The 16763-nt window shown below is 53.6% G+C and overlaps 2 protein-coding genes across 3 annotated transcripts; one reads left to right on the plus strand and one right to left on the minus strand.

Moving 5' to 3' along the window:
- The first annotated feature begins 1376 nt into the window (after positions 1-1376).
- On the plus strand, positions 1377-13661 carry CAMK1 (calcium/calmodulin dependent protein kinase I). Its single transcript, XM_043976964.1, has 12 exons — positions 1377-1661; positions 4528-4645; positions 6788-6919; positions 7575-7649; positions 8219-8357; positions 10068-10194; positions 10397-10472; positions 10784-10896; positions 12022-12100; positions 12206-12293; positions 12778-12904; positions 13004-13661. Exons 2-12 carry the CDS (start codon positions 4560-4562, stop codon positions 13081-13083), a joined length of 1122 nt encoding a protein of 373 aa, XP_043832899.1. The 5' UTR covers positions 1377-1661; positions 4528-4559; the 3' UTR covers positions 13084-13661.
- Positions 13662-13754: 93 nt separating this feature from the next.
- On the minus strand, positions 13755-16165 carry OGG1 (8-oxoguanine DNA glycosylase). 2 transcript variants are annotated; one of them, XM_043976965.1, is made up of 7 exons: positions 16032-16165; positions 15650-15879; positions 15393-15572; positions 14662-14843; positions 14331-14481; positions 14178-14227; positions 13755-13989 (listed from the first exon to the last, which is right to left on the minus strand). In XM_043976965.1, the coding sequence occupies exons 1-7, from the start codon at positions 16136-16138 to the stop codon at positions 13846-13848; spliced, it is 1044 nt and encodes a 347-aa protein (XP_043832900.1). In that variant the 5' UTR covers positions 16139-16165; the 3' UTR covers positions 13755-13845. The 2 variants fall into 2 exon arrangements, with proteins under 2 accessions (XP_043832900.1, XP_043832901.1); XM_043976966.1 differs by lacking the exon at positions 14331-14481.
- Positions 16166-16763: the final 598 nt, after the last annotated feature.

Below are 16763 nucleotides of genomic sequence, written 5' to 3' on the forward strand. Positions count from 1 at the left end.
TAGCTGTGTGATCTTGGGCAAGTTACTTAACCTCAATTGCCTGGCAAAAAAAAAAATTAAAACCCCCAAGAAAAACAAACAAAAATTATTTGGAAAAAAAAAGATGACTCCAAGTTTGCTAGCAGGGTGACTGGAAGAATGGAGGATAGGGGCATATGTTGAGTTTAAGATGTCTGTGGGACATTCAGTTTGACATGTCCAGTGGGGATGTGAAGCTGTTAGACTAGGGGGAGGTGTCGGGAGAGAGGTTGGGGCAGCTAGGTGTCAAAGTGGATAAATTGCGGTTCCTGGAGTCAGGAAGATTCATCTTCCTGAGTTCAAATGTGGCCTCAGACTCTTACTGTCTGTGTGACCCTGGGCAAGTCACTTAACTCTTTTTGCCTCAGTTTCCTCATCTGTAGAATGAACTGGAGAAAGAAATAGCAAACCACTCCAGTATCTTTGCCAAGAAAACCCCAAATAGGGTCACGGAGGATAGGACAAGACTGGAAAAACGACTGAACAAAAATAGATCTACGCTGCCTCCAACTCTAAATGTGTGCACCAGTGCACCAACAAATATGTATCTACTATTGGGTCCAGTTCTGCACTTGACACTGTGGAAGCTGTGAAGGAGTTCAGGACATGGCCTCATCTTTTGAGAGCTCTCACAGTTGGTGTGGAGAAATCTGCCCACCGATAGACACAGATAACTCCTCTGTAACTTAAGAGCGATTGGCCAGGACATTGGGAGGTTAAGTGGCTTGCTACTTATCACCCAGCTGGTTTGTGTCAGAGGCAGGCCTTGTACCGCTGTCTTTTGGGTTCAAAGGCTGCACCTCTTGTCACTCCTTTCTGTGGAAAGCTTGAGACTAGGTGCCTCTTCCTCCCCTGTCCAACCTGGCTCTAATCCACGGAAACCCTTGGCATCAACGTCCATCACATGGCAATGCCAAGAAGCAGGAAAAGATAACTGGCAACAGCAGACCGCATATGTCCAGTGGATCTGGAGCCAGAGTTGGAGTTTGGAGGGGCGCCCTCCCGCTTACCACCTGTGCGACCTTGGCCAAGTCTCTTCCCTTTTCTCTGAGCCTCAGTCGCTCCACGGCAGGGCTGCCCGTTGTTCCACGACTTGGAGAGGCAGCTGCCCCTCTCCTTCGCCCCCAATCTATTCGCCTTCGAGTTTTAGAGGTGCTCGGCTCTCCAGGCGCATCTCTCTTGTACCGGCTTCCAGCTCGCGGCTCTGTAGGGGCTCCTCCGCGCCCCACCTCCGCGTGGCTCCCCTCCTCTGCCCTCCCCTCCCCTCTCCTTTCCTCTCCTCTCCTTTTCTCCTCCCTCCTCTCCTCTCCCCTCCTGCGGCCACACAAACTCCTCCTCCGCCCGGTTGACATCAGAGCAAACCCGCCGAGCGTCCGGCCGCTGAGGGAGGCGGAGGAGAAGCCACCACTGCCGCCGATTGTGGGCACGGGGGCCGGAACGAGGCGGCGGCGGCTAGGAGGAGCGCGGAGTGTAGGACACCGAGCGCGGGGCGCGGGGAGCGAAGGCGGCCAGGCGGGAGCAGAGCGGCTCGGAGATCGGGGCCAGGGCCAGCGGCGGCCTCGGGAGGCGGTGGGGGTGGGGGCCCGAGAGACCCAAGGAGCCACCCCCCCACCTCCCACCCCCCCACTGCTGGGCAGCCTCAGGTACGCGGGAGGGAGCCTGCCTGGCTCCCCCCAGCCCGGGGCCAGGTCTGAGGGAGCCTGCGCTCTGGCCTCCCCTGGCTCCTCCCCTGGGGCTCCGAGGGGGGAATGGACCCTCATCTCCCCTCCTTGCCAATGAGCTCGGCTCCATCCCCGAGGCTGCTGAGGAAGGGGTTATGCAGCAGAAAGGAGAATTCGGCTGCAAGCCCCAGACCCAGGGATCGGGGAAGGCTCCCTGTGGCTCATACCCTCCCTCCTCCAAGGCTGTCCCTCCTTCCACCCCTTCTCCAGGGGCTCCCGGGCATATCCACCTGTTCTATGTAGGGCCACCTGCGTGGGACTTTGCCCCAGGTCCGCTTACGGCCCAGCCCCTCTTCTTTCCCTCCAAACAAAGGTCCCATACTTAGTCCCAGCAGGGGGCGGGGGGGGGGAGGTAGGGTGTGTCTCTGGGTTGAGGGTGGGAACACTGTACAGTTCCTCAGCCTTTCCCAGGAGATCCCCAGGGAACCCAGTCTGAATCCCTGACGAAGGAGTGGGTGGGATATGTTTTAGCAAATGATAGACTGAAATGGGGCAGGGGTGAGGTGGGGGTGAGTGTGCCAGCCCTGAATTCAAACCCGCGGGGCCAATTTGCTCTCTGGCAGGGCCGGGCTAGGTGGCTGGTTCTTCCTTGGACGGGCGAGCCATCTCTGGGCCTGGGGCAGCTGCTCCCCTTCCCTAGACAGGAGTCAGCATTTTGTACGAATATTTATTGCTCTGTGTTTGTATTGTGTGCACGACCTTAGGGATGGATAAGATTCAGTGTGTGTCAGAGTGTCTGTCTGTATTAGTGGTATGTTTGCAAGGAAAGGCATATATGGTTATTGAAGGGGTGTGTGTGTGTGCCTGTGTGTCTGGGTTACAGGAGGTTCACAGGATGCCCAGATGGATGAGATGAGCTATCATATAGTCCAACCCTCCCCCACCTCCTTTTATAGGAGTGTTAGGGTGTGTCCAACTGGAAGAGGATGTGGGTGTTGGAGAATAGATAGGGATGTACTTCTCACATTCTGAGGTGTGTGTGTGTGTGTGGGGGTGTCTGAGTGTTGGTATATTCGAGGGTATATCCAGATTTGGGGGCATATCTGAGTGTGCAGTGTTGATGGGTTAAGTTATGTGCCTAGGTTTGTGGCTCTGTCCTGTGGAGGGATATCTCTGTGTTATGTACCAGAAAATTTTATTGCCAGAACTCCCACTAGGTTAGAGGCATTCTGGGCCTCTGGTGGGGGGAGTTGGTTGAAAAATTGGCCATCCAGAGGGGAAGCAGTGGGAGGTTTTGAGGGAGGCATGGATGGATCATGCTTTTGTTCCTGCCTTGTGTTTCCTGCCACTTGAACACCTGGGCTTCCCTGAGGAGTGGAGAGCCCACTAGTGCCATCCAAATTTAGGTTCTAGCCTGGTCTACTCTATGGAGCCTCCCAGATGTGTGAGAAAAACAGGCTGTGGCCTACAAGATGGAGGGTGGGACCACCCTTTACACTTCTTTATTATCCTACTCTTCCTGACCCCTTTTCCCTTGGGAAAAGGAATCTGGATTCCTGGGTATCTAGGGGTCCCCTGTAGAATCCAATGTTAATTCTGGGAGGTTTGTAAAATTCTGTTCTTTGACTTTAAAGGTCATACAGTCTAACTGCCTTTTCTTAATGAGGACCCTGAGGTCCAGTGAGGGAAAGTCATGGACCCAAGAACATATAGTTTGTTAGTGGTGGAACCCATGCTGAATCTATTTCCATTCAGAGAATGGAAAAGAGAGAAGCGACCCTAGTTATTTAGTCCAGCACCTTCATTTTACCACTTTATATTTTCTCCTCAGGTCAGTCAGTCCCCTTCTGGCTAGAGGGAGCAGAACTGAGACTAGCTACTGAACCTCCCAGGGAAACACTGAATTCAAATCTTCTGTAACTCAGGGTCTTGGTTTCCCCATGTAGAGAATTGGAATTACTATTCACTTCCTGTCCTCCCTAATTCCTTATTTAGGACTCCTAGATTTGGGATATGAATTGGATCAGGGCTCAGGATCAATTTGAGATGGTTGGGTGGAAGCTGGTGAAGCCAGAGACCTTCTGCCCCTTGCTGGGTATTGGTTCAAGAATTAAATGAAGGAGCCTAGCCTGGCCTGGCCCAGTGTGAAAGGACCCTGGAGTCTGAAGCCTCCAACTCATTTGAGCTGGAAGATTGCATCAGAGAGGGGTTGGGGGTAGAGATCAAGGAGGGTTGGTTGGGGGGCTCTTTAAAACCAAGAACTAAGGGCAGGGTTGGAGACAAGGCCCAGAGGTCCAGGACTCTGCCGTGGGTAGGGCAGGAGTGGGGGATGATGGTCAGAAGAGGTGGGAGGATGAGAGAGTACCAGCTGTTCCAGATGTGGCTGCTGTTGTCATGGCAACCGTGCAAATGGAGCTATTTAAAAACGTGGCTGAGATATTGCTGGAGGCAGAGGGAGCTGGGAACCTGTTTTCTGAGAGGGGAGGAGGAGGGGATATCCTGGACATACATATGCCTGCCCAGGAAGGGGGATCAGTGTTGTGATGGAGGACCCTCCCACCCCAGGGGAATGTCACCAGTTATATCTCAGGCCCCTTCAACATGTTCCCACCATTATGGATTATGGAGTGGGGTGTGTGTGTGTGTGTGTGTGTGTGTTTTGGAACTCTGATTTGGGAAGAAATGAGTCCCTGTTATTCAAGGGATGAAGAAGGGAAAGGACTGAGGAGAGCAGTATAGAACTAGGAAAGAGAAAGCAGGAGACAGGGGGAGGGGATGTGGGGGGTGGGGGGCAGTGTGTGTGTGGAGAGGCCATGCTCCCACCGAGCCCAAGCTGTCCCACCCCCAGGAGCCCTGGCTGCAGCCAGCAGTCAGTGGGCAATGCCTCGGGAAGCGGATGGACCCAGCTGGAAGAAGCATGCGGATGACATCCGGGACATTTATGAATTCCGGGATGTCCTGGGCACGTAAGTGGTACCTCCTGTTGTTCCACCTCTCCCTTCTCTGGCAGATGAAGCAGGGCCAAGGTTACAGAAGAGGGGGCAGGGAGACAGAGAGGGGTTGGCATGGTGGAAGGTATGCCTCAGAGGCCTGGGGAGAGAGGGAGGGGCCTTCCCTTCCCCAAGCTGGGCCCTGGGCATCAAAATTAGGCTGTCCGGAAGTGGATGGAGTTTTGCTCTGGACCAGCCCCTCAGCTGTTTCCTGCCCATGGACACATCTGCAGGCCAGCAGAGACCTGGTTCCTTGTCCTGCCCCACTGGGGTGGGGGGTGGGGCTTGAGATCGTGAAGGGGAGGAAGTGGAGGAATCCAGATGAAGGTTCCTTAGGAGACATTCAAGGGTACCACAGAGAATGACCAGAGAGCCGAGTCAGGGGCTCCCTCCATTCCCAGCCCTACCCAAGGGGTCAACCCTTCCAACCCAGGCTTTCCTCCCCACTCTAGGCCATTCCTGTGCTAAGGTTTGGGAAGAGCTTTAAGGCTCGACGTGTTTGGGAGGAGAAATGAGCAGGAGAGAGAGAAGCCTTTAGAGGTTCTTCTTGAAATAGCCTGAGAATAGAAGAAAAGAGGAAGTGGGGGAGTGGGAAGATTGAGGGTGGGGGTGACTGCTTTATGGCTTTCCCCTATGGGCCCAGTGGGAAGAGCTGGTGCCCAGACCACATCGAACTGGCTTGTGATGACTTCAGTCTTGTACTGAGGCTTGGGGGATGAGCCCAGGTCCGTGTGGCGAGGCTAGCAAATGGTCTCTGGCTGGAAGCAGATGAGTGGATCAGCCTGTCCCTGAGGCATTGAGGACCCCATGGGGAGAGAAAAGAAACCTTAGGTCTTCCCATATGTGCCTAGCTCAGCTGTGGTCCCCAGGTCTCAGATGGGCCCCAGTCCCCCCTTTCCTTGGGCCAGCTTCTTTCCCCAGAATGATTCTCTTACGTGGAAGGATTGATTTCTACCACCTTCAAGCCTTTGTAGAGCTTGCTGAGGCTCTTAGCCCCACAGGGCGTCCCCACCTTTCTCCATCACCTTCCTCTGCAGTGGTTACTCTGTGCAAGCCCGGCAAGGATAACCCTCCGGGTGTGAGGGCGGAGGGCGAAGAAGGACGAGCTTCTTGTAGGGCTGAGGAAGCTATAACATCTTCTCCATTCTACTTCATCTACAGGGGTAGCCTCAGTCCTAGGCTCAGGTGTGATCTCTGGGCTGCCAAGATCCTCCCCATAACCCCTCTGTTCCTCATCCTACATTCTCATTGCATCAATAGGTGTTAATTCTTTGGTTCTCTCATCCCCTGTTTTAATGCCTTTTCCCTTCAGAGGGGTTGCACGTTAAAAAATGGCATAATCCTTTACCTCTCTGTATGGAAGATTTTCTCAGAGTCTGTGCTGATGGCAGGGTTGTTTTTTTTTTTTTTTTTTGTTGTTGTTGTTTGGTTGTTTGGTTGTTTGGGTTTTTTTGGTTGTTATTTTTTTTTTCCAGTAGGAGGGAAGGGAGAACACACTGAAGGGAAGGAAGGGCTTCGAGCCCTTGAATTTGGGGCCAAGCAGGGGAGAGGGCGGATAATGATTCTAATCCCTTCCATTCCCAAAGTGCATTTCCATGCTCCTGCCTGTCCTTTCTGTCTGTTAATCCTCACAACAGCCCTGTTAGGCAGAGCCCATATACATCACTACCCTTATTTTATATAACAGAAAAATAAGGTCCTGAGAAGCTCAGCAAGCTGGCCAAGCTCCCACAGGGAGCTTACTGAAAAGAGAGGATCAGAACCCAAGGCTCCGGATTCCAGGCTCAGCGTGCTAGGACCTAATACTCAGAATGAGGCAGGACACTGTCCAGTCCCAGCCTGGGAAGGCTAAATGTTTGGCCTCAGGACAGGGCTACACCTCCCTCTGTCTCCCCTTGCTGAAGTGTCCCTTGACATCCTGAACACTATGTTAGGGGGTCCTGGGGGTGGGCAGTTATGGGTGGGGCTCATGTCCCTGAGGTTCTGTGTGTGACTCAAGGACGGAGCTGTTACAAGTTTCCCATCCACCCGTGAGCTTGGGACCCAGATTTTTTGGAAATATCCTCACTTCCTTTCCCCCTACCCTCCCTAACCACTTATTCCTCTTTGCGCTGGCAGGGGAGCATTCTCCGAGGTGATACTGGCCGAAGAAAAGACCACCCAGAAACTCGTTGCCATCAAATGCATTGCCAAGAAAGCCTTGGAGGGCAAAGAGAGCAGCATGGAGAATGAGATCGCCGTGTTGCACAAGTGGGTGGGAGCTGGGCTGTCTCCTATGGGGACTCAAGAGGGAGGGTGTGTCTTTTCTCATCCTTGGGTTGGCCCTGCCCGGGTCCAGATTTGTCCCAGACCCATCACCACCTTCTTATTTATTACCATTACCCTGACCATTCTGGTCTGGAAGGATGTCTCTACTCAGTCTTTTTTTTGTTGTTGTTTTGGTGAGGCAATTGGGGTTAAGTGACTTGCCCAAGGTCACACAGCTAGTAAGTGTCAAGTGTCTGAGGCCGGATTTGAACTCAGGTGCTTTATCCACTGCGTCACCTAGCCGCCCCCGCATGTATTTTTTTTTTTATGTATGTTTGTTGTCTGGCCAGCCTAGCAATGTCTTCATTTTTTGGCCCCAGTAACTCTCAAAGCCCATCTTCCAAGTCAACCAGGGCTGTGACCTGAGTTGGCAGAAGGAACACGTACATCGTCACCAAAATCACAGGTCCTCAAATATTACCTGTTGATGTAATTGGTAGGTGGGTGGCATTGCCCTATTCCTGTTTCCTGGGGTGGCGTGGTCCTTAACCCCAAGGAGCATTGTCTGCCCCCTCCTACTCAAGTTTGGGTAAGGGGTGGAGAGAGGCTTCTGGATCTTCTCTCAGCTCTGAACCTCCCCCTTCATTTCTTCTTCTAGGATCAAACACCCCAACATAGTGGCCTTGGATGACATCTATGAGTGTGGTGGGCACCTCTACCTCATCATGCAACTGTGAGGACCCAGCGCTCCCTTGACTCTGCCCCCACTTCCTTATCAACCTCATTCCTGCTTTACTTACCGCGCCGCCCCCCACCTCCCATCCTGCTCTTGTCTCAGACATTCCCGTCTTCCTTTTAAGCCCCACTCCCGTCCCCAGAGACTATAGCTTTCCTTCCTGGTATCACTTCTGCTCCAGTCCCTCACTTCATGACCTTTCTCCTGCCCTTGACATCTGCCCCTTCCTTCTTAGCTTCAGTCCTGACCTGCACACCCCCATTTTCCTTCTTGGACTTACTGCTGCCCCCCACCTCTGTCCCTCCTTGATCCCCTTCCTGCCCCATCTTCTCTTTGGCTCTAATCCTGCCTCAGATCAGACCCGAACATCTTTGGCATTGTTTTCATCCAGCCTCTTCCCTTCCTCTCTAACCTTTTGATGATGATCCCCTTTCCATTAGCATTCTAAGAGATTCTTAGGGGACTTGGAAGCAGAGGAGGGATTGTGGATAGGTTACACCATGGAGAGGGGAGTGTCATGGAGAGCTGGGGAAAACATTGCCTCTAGCCTGCTCCTTTGGCTTCAGGGTGTCTGGGGGTGAGCTCTTTGATCGAATTGTGGAGAAGGGGTTCTACACAGAACGGGATGCCAGCCGACTAATTTGCCAGGTGCTCGATGCCGTCAAGTACCTCCATGACATGGGCATTGTACACAGAGATCTCAAGGTGAGAGGTTTTCTTTGTTGTTGTTGTTGGTGGTGGTGGTTTTTTGTATTTTGGGGGTGGGGTGCAATGAAGAATGCAATGGGGTGGTAAGGGCTGGAGAAGAAACGAGAAAGCTTGAATGATATGTAATTCTAATGACAAGTCATGGCCTTGGAGAAGAGTTGGGGGAATGCACACTCCAGCTCCTTTCATTACAGAGAGGTGCAGTGGCTGGGGGGGGGCGTTGTTTGTTTCCTTTGATGTCAGATATGGTTGCTGTGTTGGTTGGTTTTGCTTAATTTATTTTTCTTTGTTAAGAAGAAAAACTTATTTGGTAGGTGTGAGAGTAGAGGGTAGTGGGAAGGGGTATGTCTGGAAATAACTTTGATGTTCAAATAAAAGTCATCAACAAAACATTCATTTAAAAAGAAAGAAAAATTAATTACTTGATTTAAAATTAATAAATGAAAATTTAATCAATTTAAAAAGAAAGACCATGGGGGAGCTTGAAGGAGGGGGGTAACAGATGAGGAAATAGACCAGGGCTAGGGACAAGAGAATCAGAGTTGGGAAGGTGGGGGTAAGAGACAAAGTAGTAAGAAGGGTATTGAATTGGGGTGGGGGGTGAGGGGGAAAGGGGGACGGGACCTGGGTTCTAGTCCTTGGCTTTGCCACTGACTCATCGTGTGAGATCATAGAGTCATTGGAGGCCATCCCCTTATTTGTAAAGTGGAGATAATCTGTGCCTTCGCTACCTCTTAGGGCTATTGTGAAGACGGAATGAGATCATTTTATCAGTGACTTACATAAAGATATAAATGGCATGCTTATCAAATTGGCAAATGACATCAGCTAGGCAGGATAGCTAATATGGAAGACAGATTCAGGATGCACAAAGATCTCAACAGGCTACAGGGATGGGCTGACTCTTGAGGGGAGGGTCGCCTCAGACAATAGTAAGCGCCCCATTGCTAGGGGGCTTCAAGTGGAGTATGAAGATTTTTAAGGAATGCTATAGATGGGGTTTATTTTTAGCATGCTATTTTTTTCACTTTATTTCCTTCAATATTTCTTTCCTTTTATTCGAGTTTTCTTATACAAAATGACTAACATGGTAATGTTTTATATCATTGTACATGTATATTATTTACTGTCTCAGGGAGGGGGAAGGGGAAGGAAGGATAGAATTTGGAACTCAAAACTTTAAATAAAAATGTTTATTATAAGAAATAAAAAGAAAAAAACAAACTGCAGAGCCCAGAACTTAACACAGTACTCTGTTGTTTTTGTTTTGGTGAGGTAATTGGGGTTAAGTGACTTATCTAGGGTCACACAGCTAGTACAGGTCAAGTGTCTGAGGTCAGATTTGAACTGAGGTCTTCCTGACCCCAGGGCCGGTGCTCTATCCACTGCACCACCTAGCTGCCCTTTAACACAGTACTCTGGACAAAGTCTGACAAAGGAAGAGGAGAATAGGACTACTGCTACTCCTAAAAGCTGCCTCTTTTTTTTTTTAAATCATAAAAGTATTTTATTATTTTCCAGTGACATCTAAAGAGTTTAACATTTGTTTTCATGTTTAATACCAAATTTTCTCTAGATGGGGTTCTTGTTACCGTGGCATCTGAATTACTTCCCAAATCAGATTCTGTGAGATAGCACAGACAAAAGCATGGGGCCAATAGGAAAGCCTTATACTAATATGTTATTGTTGCTATTTTCCCCCCAAAGCCAGAGAACTTGCTTTACTACAGCCTGGAGGAAGATTCCAAGATCATGATCTCTGATTTTGGGCTGTCCAAGATGGAAGGCTCAGGCAGTGTGCTCTCCACGGCCTGTGGCACACCAGGATATGTAGGTAGGAAAGAAACCTGGTCTGAGGGGGGAGGGGATCAGGGTAGAAAGGGATCTGGCGGCCTTGAGGGTGTGATTTGAGAGGCAGTTTGAAGGAGCCGTGAGAGTCCTGTTTCCAGAGGTTGGGGGGTGGGTGCAACTCTTGTGGGGGTGCTTTCCTTGTACCTCACCCCATCACACGACTTCCATCTCTTCCACCTTTGCAGCCCCTGAAGTGTTGGCTCAGAAACCTTATAGCAAGGCTGTGGATTGCTGGTCCATTGGTGTTATTGCCTATATCCTGTGAGTGGGGGGCCCAGGTATGGGCTAGGGGGAGGGGAGGGAGGGAGGATGAAAGGGACTCCAATGTGGTGAGCCACAGGCAAGGTCACTCCTCCTTCCCTTCTTCCCAACTCTGGGACTTGGAGTTAGCTCTGGCAGTAACTCACTGGACAAGTTCCTTGGCCTCTCTGGGCCTCAGTTTCATAATTTGTAAAATGGCGGTGATATTCTGTGCCTACCCTGCTTCACAGTTGAAAGGACCGAATGGGATAGAGAGTGGGAAGTGGAAGGGAATGTCAGGGATTCATGTTCTTCCTTCTTTCGCCTTCCAGACTTTGTGGTTACCCTCCTTTCTATGATGAAAATGATGCCAAGCTCTTTGAGCAGATCCTGAAGGCCGAGTACGAGTTTGATTCTCCCTACTGGGACGACATCTCTGACTCTGGTACCGATGCTGGGAGGGGGGCCCTTTTCCCTGACCTTCCTTCCTATTCTACGGCCATCCCCACACCGAGCAGTTGCCCAGAGGGGATACTCTGAGGCCCCCATTTGTTGCCCCTGTGCATCCTGCCAAGGATTTGGTTGCACTGCCTCTCTCTGCCACGCACTGCCGAGGCTGGCCACAAGAAATTCCAGGCCCCCTGAGGCAGTGGATGGGATCGCCTTTATGTCTCTAGGTCCCAGAAAAGGCTTGGGAAACCCTCCTCCCCAATCACAGCATGAAAGAGCTGGAAGGGACCCTCAGTACCCATCCAGTCTAAACTGCCCTTGGAGGAAATTTCCCCTAGAATCTAGCTGGCGTATAGTCATCCAGCCATGACTTGGCCCGCCACCAAGGAGGCGTCCCATTTCACGGCGATAGTTTAATTGTTAAGAGAGTTTTCTTGGCATTAAAGCCTCAATTTTCTTGCAGTTTCAACTTGGTTCTGCCCCTCCCTGGGCAAAGCAAAGCAAGTCTTGTGGTTCCTCTGATTAAGAGCCCTTTAAATGCTTGAAGACCACTACCCTTCCCCTCCCCCCTCAGTCATCTGTAGTAGAAACACCCCCAGTTGCTTCACCCACCCCCAAATTTAAAATCTACAAAAACACAGTAAAACAAACACACGCCCTTTCCTGCTGGTGTGATGATGTGCAACGTTTTTAGCTCCTATCTTTGCCCTCTGTTAAAATTCAAATGCCACTGAAAGGAGACAATGCATTAAACTATTCTTGAGCATCTTACTCTCCTGTCTGAAGAAGCTTCTCGGATACTTTCAGAAGAGTAGGTTTTCATAGGGGTAGAAGAGGGTTGAGCAGGAAAAGATGCTCATTTGAATGGGAAAGAGGAAGCTCCACTGACAATTTCCCCTTATAATTTTGCCCAAATCCAGAACTATTTATTGACTAACTGGTGAGTGGGTGAGGAGCCAGACAGGGCCTGGGGCTAATTTGGGGCTTGGGATTGTGATTGGGCCTCCCTGGGCCTTATGGTGTCTTCTCACCTAACAGTGCCCTGCCCATAGTGGGCATTCCATCCATGTCCTTTAATTGAATTGCATTCTCTTTCTCTCGTCCTGCCTTGGGGTCCAAGCCAAGGATTTTATCCGGCATTTGATGGAAAAAGATCCCGAGAAGAGGTTCACCTGTGAGCAAGCCCTGCAGCACCCATGGTGAGGGAGGCCCCTTCTCTGGTGGGAGGAGAGGAGAGCCAAGTCTCTCTGGCCCCTTTCCCTGAACTCTGGAGCATCCCTTACCAGCCCCACCCCTTCTCTTAGGATCGCAGGGGACACGGCACTGGACAAAAACATCCACCAGTCTGTCAGTGAGCAGATCAAGAAGAACTTTGCCAAGAGCAAATGGAAGGTGAGGTTGTGGCCCCTGCCCCTACTCCTCAACCTTGGCCTCTCTCTCCACCTATTTCTTTCTTTCTCAGCCTCAGGCTCTGCCTGCCCCACGTACCCTGCTGCCAGTCCAAGCCCCAGCCTCCATCTCCTTAACATTCCTGCCAAGGCCGAGCCTTATGCTGCACTGAAGGCCTCAGCTTCCCTCCCAAGCCCCTGACTCAAGGGTCCCATTCCCATTCCCCAAGCCTCCTGACCTGCCTTAGGGAAACAGCACGGCACAGAGGAGACAGGGCCAGCTCTGGAGCCGGGGGCTCTGGGGGCAGAGCCTTGTTGTAGCCCTTACTACTGGTGTCACCGCTCCAGGGGCCCTCTTCTATCACTCGAAGGCCACCTCTAGGTCCCCACATTCTTCCTTCCCTCCTCCTGGGGCACCCAGCCCAAGTCAGGCTGATGGACCCTTGGGGTCAGTCCCATAACCTTCTCCATGGCTTCTCCCTCTTCAGCAAGCCTTCAATGCCACAGCAGTGGTGCGGCATATGAGGAGGCTCCAACTGGGCACCAGTCAGGATGGCCCCGGCCCTGGCCAGACCACCAGCCATGGGGAGCTGCTGGCACCTGAGACAGGAGGGGGTGAGGCAATGGTGTGGGAGGGGAAGCCTTGGGGGCAGGGGGCACTCCTGGCACTTCTCCTAAGGCCCCCTCTGAGGTGCGTGTGCTTCCCCTTGCCAGGTCCCCATGTCGGCTGCTGCAGGGACTGCTGTGCAGAGTCTTCCCCGGAGCTGCCGGCCACTCTCCCACCCCAGCTCTAAAGCAGCCTTCCCCCAGCTGCTGGGGGTTGGGAAACTGGAGGTGGGAGGGCACCATACTCAGGGTGAGCTCCCGGGGAAGGGGCCAGGCTGGAGCCTGCCAAAGAGAAGCCATTGCGTCCCTGACTGGATTGGCCGCTGCAGGGCAGTAGAGCTGCCACTGATTGGGGAGGGGTAAAAGCCTCTGCTCTCCCTGTCCCCCCCTTCCCCAGGGAAGCCTCCTCTTCTCCCTTTCCAGGGCTCTTCCCTGAGCCCACATCAGTCCAGGCCTCCCCTGGGAGGAAGGACCCTCTTCTGCACCCTTCTGGCCTGGCTTTGGATCCCTTTCTTGACCCCTTTCTAGCACCTCCCCCTGCCCACAGTGGCCTCTGGGAAGGGTGAGGAGCTGAGGAGGGAAGTGGAATCGAGAGCCAGGGCCTTGAGAAGAGATGTGTGCAGCGCTGGAGGGGGACATCACTTGGCTTTCCTCCTCTCAGCGCTCCCCATCTCTCCCCATGTCCTGGTCAAGGTATGCACCCATTTTCCAAACAAATATTTCTATTTTATTGTTCATTCTTTTATTAAAGGGAAGAGGTTAAAAACCATTGCTCCATTTCATCCCTCCAGCTTGGCAAGCACCTCCCAATCCCTACCTTTCCCCAATAGTGCTTAACTGGCCATCTGCTAGGAGGATGTAGAGTGCCCCTGAGGTAGATGCTAGAAGGCCTGGGGAGAGGGGAGGAAGCAGGGTTCTCTGATGCTACCGAAGAGGGAGGCACCTTCCTGTCACCCTGGGTCTCCAGTGTCCTCCTGCCCTGACACTGGGCCCTTGCTCTCCTCAGGGGCTCCCCTTTTGCGCTTCCGAGGTTTTGCCTTTGCCTGGAGAATCTGTGGTTTGGGGATCTTTCTCAGGTCTGCACAGAACAGCACCTGGGGAAAGGAACCAGGGGTACAGGGTATTCCCTCAGAAGGGCGGGTGGGTGCCGTGGGCTGAGTTGGAGGAGGTAGGTGCAGGGTACAATGAGGTATGTTTGTGTGTATGTGTGTGTGTGTGTGTGTGTGTGTGTGTGTGTGTATGTGTGGAGGCTGGGGGATCTCAGAGGAAATAAGACACTAACCGCTTGAGTCCAGCCAGCGTAGGGTCCCCACAGGCCCCGGAAGAAGTCTCCTGTAGGAGAAGGAACGCTGCTGAATCTGCCCCTTTTCTTATGGTGCCTCCCTTCCCCGGCCCCTGTGCCTTCCTCCCCACACAGCCCTGGGCCTCTGCTCACCCAGGTCCTTGCTGGCCTTCTGGCTCAGGCTCCGGGGGCTCTTGGAAGCAGGCTGCCAGCCATAGTCCCTGCGGGCGATGTGCCAGACGTGGACATCCACGGGCACAGCTTGAGGCTTGTCCAGTGCCATGAGGCACACACAGTCGGCCACCTTCAACACAGCAGCTCAGGATCTAGTCTGCTCCTTAGGACTCCTTGCCTTGCCCCAAATCTCTCACCTATGAGCTCCTCTTTCCTCTAAGCTGCTCCCTATTCTGGCAATCCCCACCATCCAGAGTGTGTGTGGGGCACCAGGGAGGTGATGGGTGCTGGTGATCTTTCCAGGCCTTACCTTTATCCCGACCCCAGGCAGTGAGCAGAGGTTCTGCTGGGCTTCCTCGTAGGATGCTGAGCGTAGCTGCTGCAGCCAGCTGGGTCCCCCCAGTTCATTCAGGATGGTACGGGCGCTCTCATTCACAAAGCGGGCACGGTACCCAAAACCCAGTTCCCGAAGTTGAGGCTCCACCTCAGCTTCTGCAGGGAGAGTTGGGCAACTTGATGAGCTGAATACCCCACATTCTGGGCTCATGGCTGCCCAAATGGGAAACAGATTCATCATATACCTCCCTTCCCCCAACTTGTGTCTAGGGAATTTACAGCCTCCTGGGGAAGAGGTGTGGAAAGACATAAGGCCTACACAAAGCCATGTTAAGTGTAAAGTAATGGAATAACGGAGTGATGCCTGGAGGTTGGGTGGGGCTAGTCCCCAAGATCAAAGCATCACAGATTTTCAGATCATTGAGCTCAGCTCCTTCCTCTTATAAATAAGGGAACAAGGATTTAAACTCAGGTTTTGGACTGCCCGCTCTTTCCTTTGCATCGGGCTTTGAAGAAAAGGGCTGGGATGTGGAAGTGTACAAGGGCTGCCTGGACTGTCTGCATGGGTGCCTGGAGGATGCTGGACGTGAGCGGGATGGGCTGCAGGAGCGGGGGGTGGGGGGGGGGGTGGGGGGTGGGTGCTAATTAAGGGGCTCCTGCCAGGAAGCCGGGGAATGCCTGGGGGCTTCGGGCAGGCTGGCTCACTAGCTAAAGCCTGCAGGCTGGGGAAGCCGTGGTAGGAGACGTCATCCAGCCGGCCCAGCTGCGGCCCCAGGTGCTGGCACAGCCGCTGCACCATGCCGGTGATTCTCGAAATGTGGTTATTGGAGGAGCAGATGAAGGAGAAGAGACACTCCACGGGGTCCTGTCGGAGCAGCCGGACACCTGCGGGGGAGGGAGGATCGTCACCGGCCTGAGCAGTCCTCGGGTGTCCCTCCGCCGGCGCCCCGACTCCCGCTTACCCGGGAATCTCGGGGCCACTTCTCGGAAGTGGGGGTCCGCGGAAGCCCAGTGACGGTACAACTCGGCCAGGCACACGTGGAGCTGGAAGAACTGGCGCAGGGTCTGCGGGGCCCCGGGCCCGGCCGACTCCCCGTACACGGTGTAGTGCAGCCGGCCGTCCGCCTGGGTCAGAGTCCACAGCCGGCCGTCCAGGACCCCAGTCCAGTGCCCCGGGCTCTGCTCCCTCCACCTGAGCCCAGGGAGAGACAGACAGAGGCCGCCCGCTGGGCCTGCGTCTCACCTCCAGCACGGGGGTGGGGTGGTCCCGTCCCCGAAACCCACCCCCCCAGACCTCCAGGGGACTTCTGGGGCACGTGGGGCTGCAAAGGTGCCCATGCTCACCTGAAGGACTGGCCCGAGGACAGCACCAGGTCCAGGTTCAACTCTGAGCGTGGACAGGGGATGGAGGCCCACAGGCCGGGGGCCGAGGCCAGAGTGCGATGCTGCATCCCGACAGGAGGCCGGCGGAGCCCCGAACTTCACTGTCCGACGCCCTGAAGGCTGAGCGCGGGCCCTTTAAAGACCGCCTCCACCTACCCCAGCCCCGCCTCTCCTCAACGCTCCACCCACTCTGCATTTCACTGGGCCGAAGCCCCGCCCATTCCTCCCACCCAAAACCCCGCCAAGCCCCGCCCGTTGTTCGCACAGAAGCGCTTACTTTCCCCGCTCAAGATTGGCTGACTTTCCTATCAAAGCCTCCCGCCATTCCCCCACAGCACGCAGGCCCCGCCCCCCATGCCACTTCACCCCCGTTTTTCACACAGGGGTTGCAGCTTATTGCGCATAGTAGGAAGTCGCTGCAAAAGAGCGCGAGGCGCTCCGCTCACGCGATACTTCTGCAATTCGAGACTCTTTGCTACCGGAAGCAGCGCCCTCAGTATCCCCGCCCACTCGGGAAGGACCGCAGCCTATCCGGAGCGGAGGCAGCGGGACAGCGCCAATGAAGGGCTAGGGGCTTGGGAGGCTCGTCTGATTTCGCGGGCGGCGGGTTCTAGTCGGAGCTCCTCTCCCTCCTTCCCCGGCTCCTCGCTCCCGCCCTGCGGCCTGTGCCCGCCAGCAGTTTCTCCGCACCCG

The sequence above is a fragment of the Dromiciops gliroides genome, chromosome 1 (genome assembly GCF_019393635.1).
Source record: "Dromiciops gliroides isolate mDroGli1 chromosome 1, mDroGli1.pri, whole genome shotgun sequence".
Taxonomy (NCBI): domain Eukaryota; kingdom Metazoa; phylum Chordata; class Mammalia; order Microbiotheria; family Microbiotheriidae; genus Dromiciops; species Dromiciops gliroides.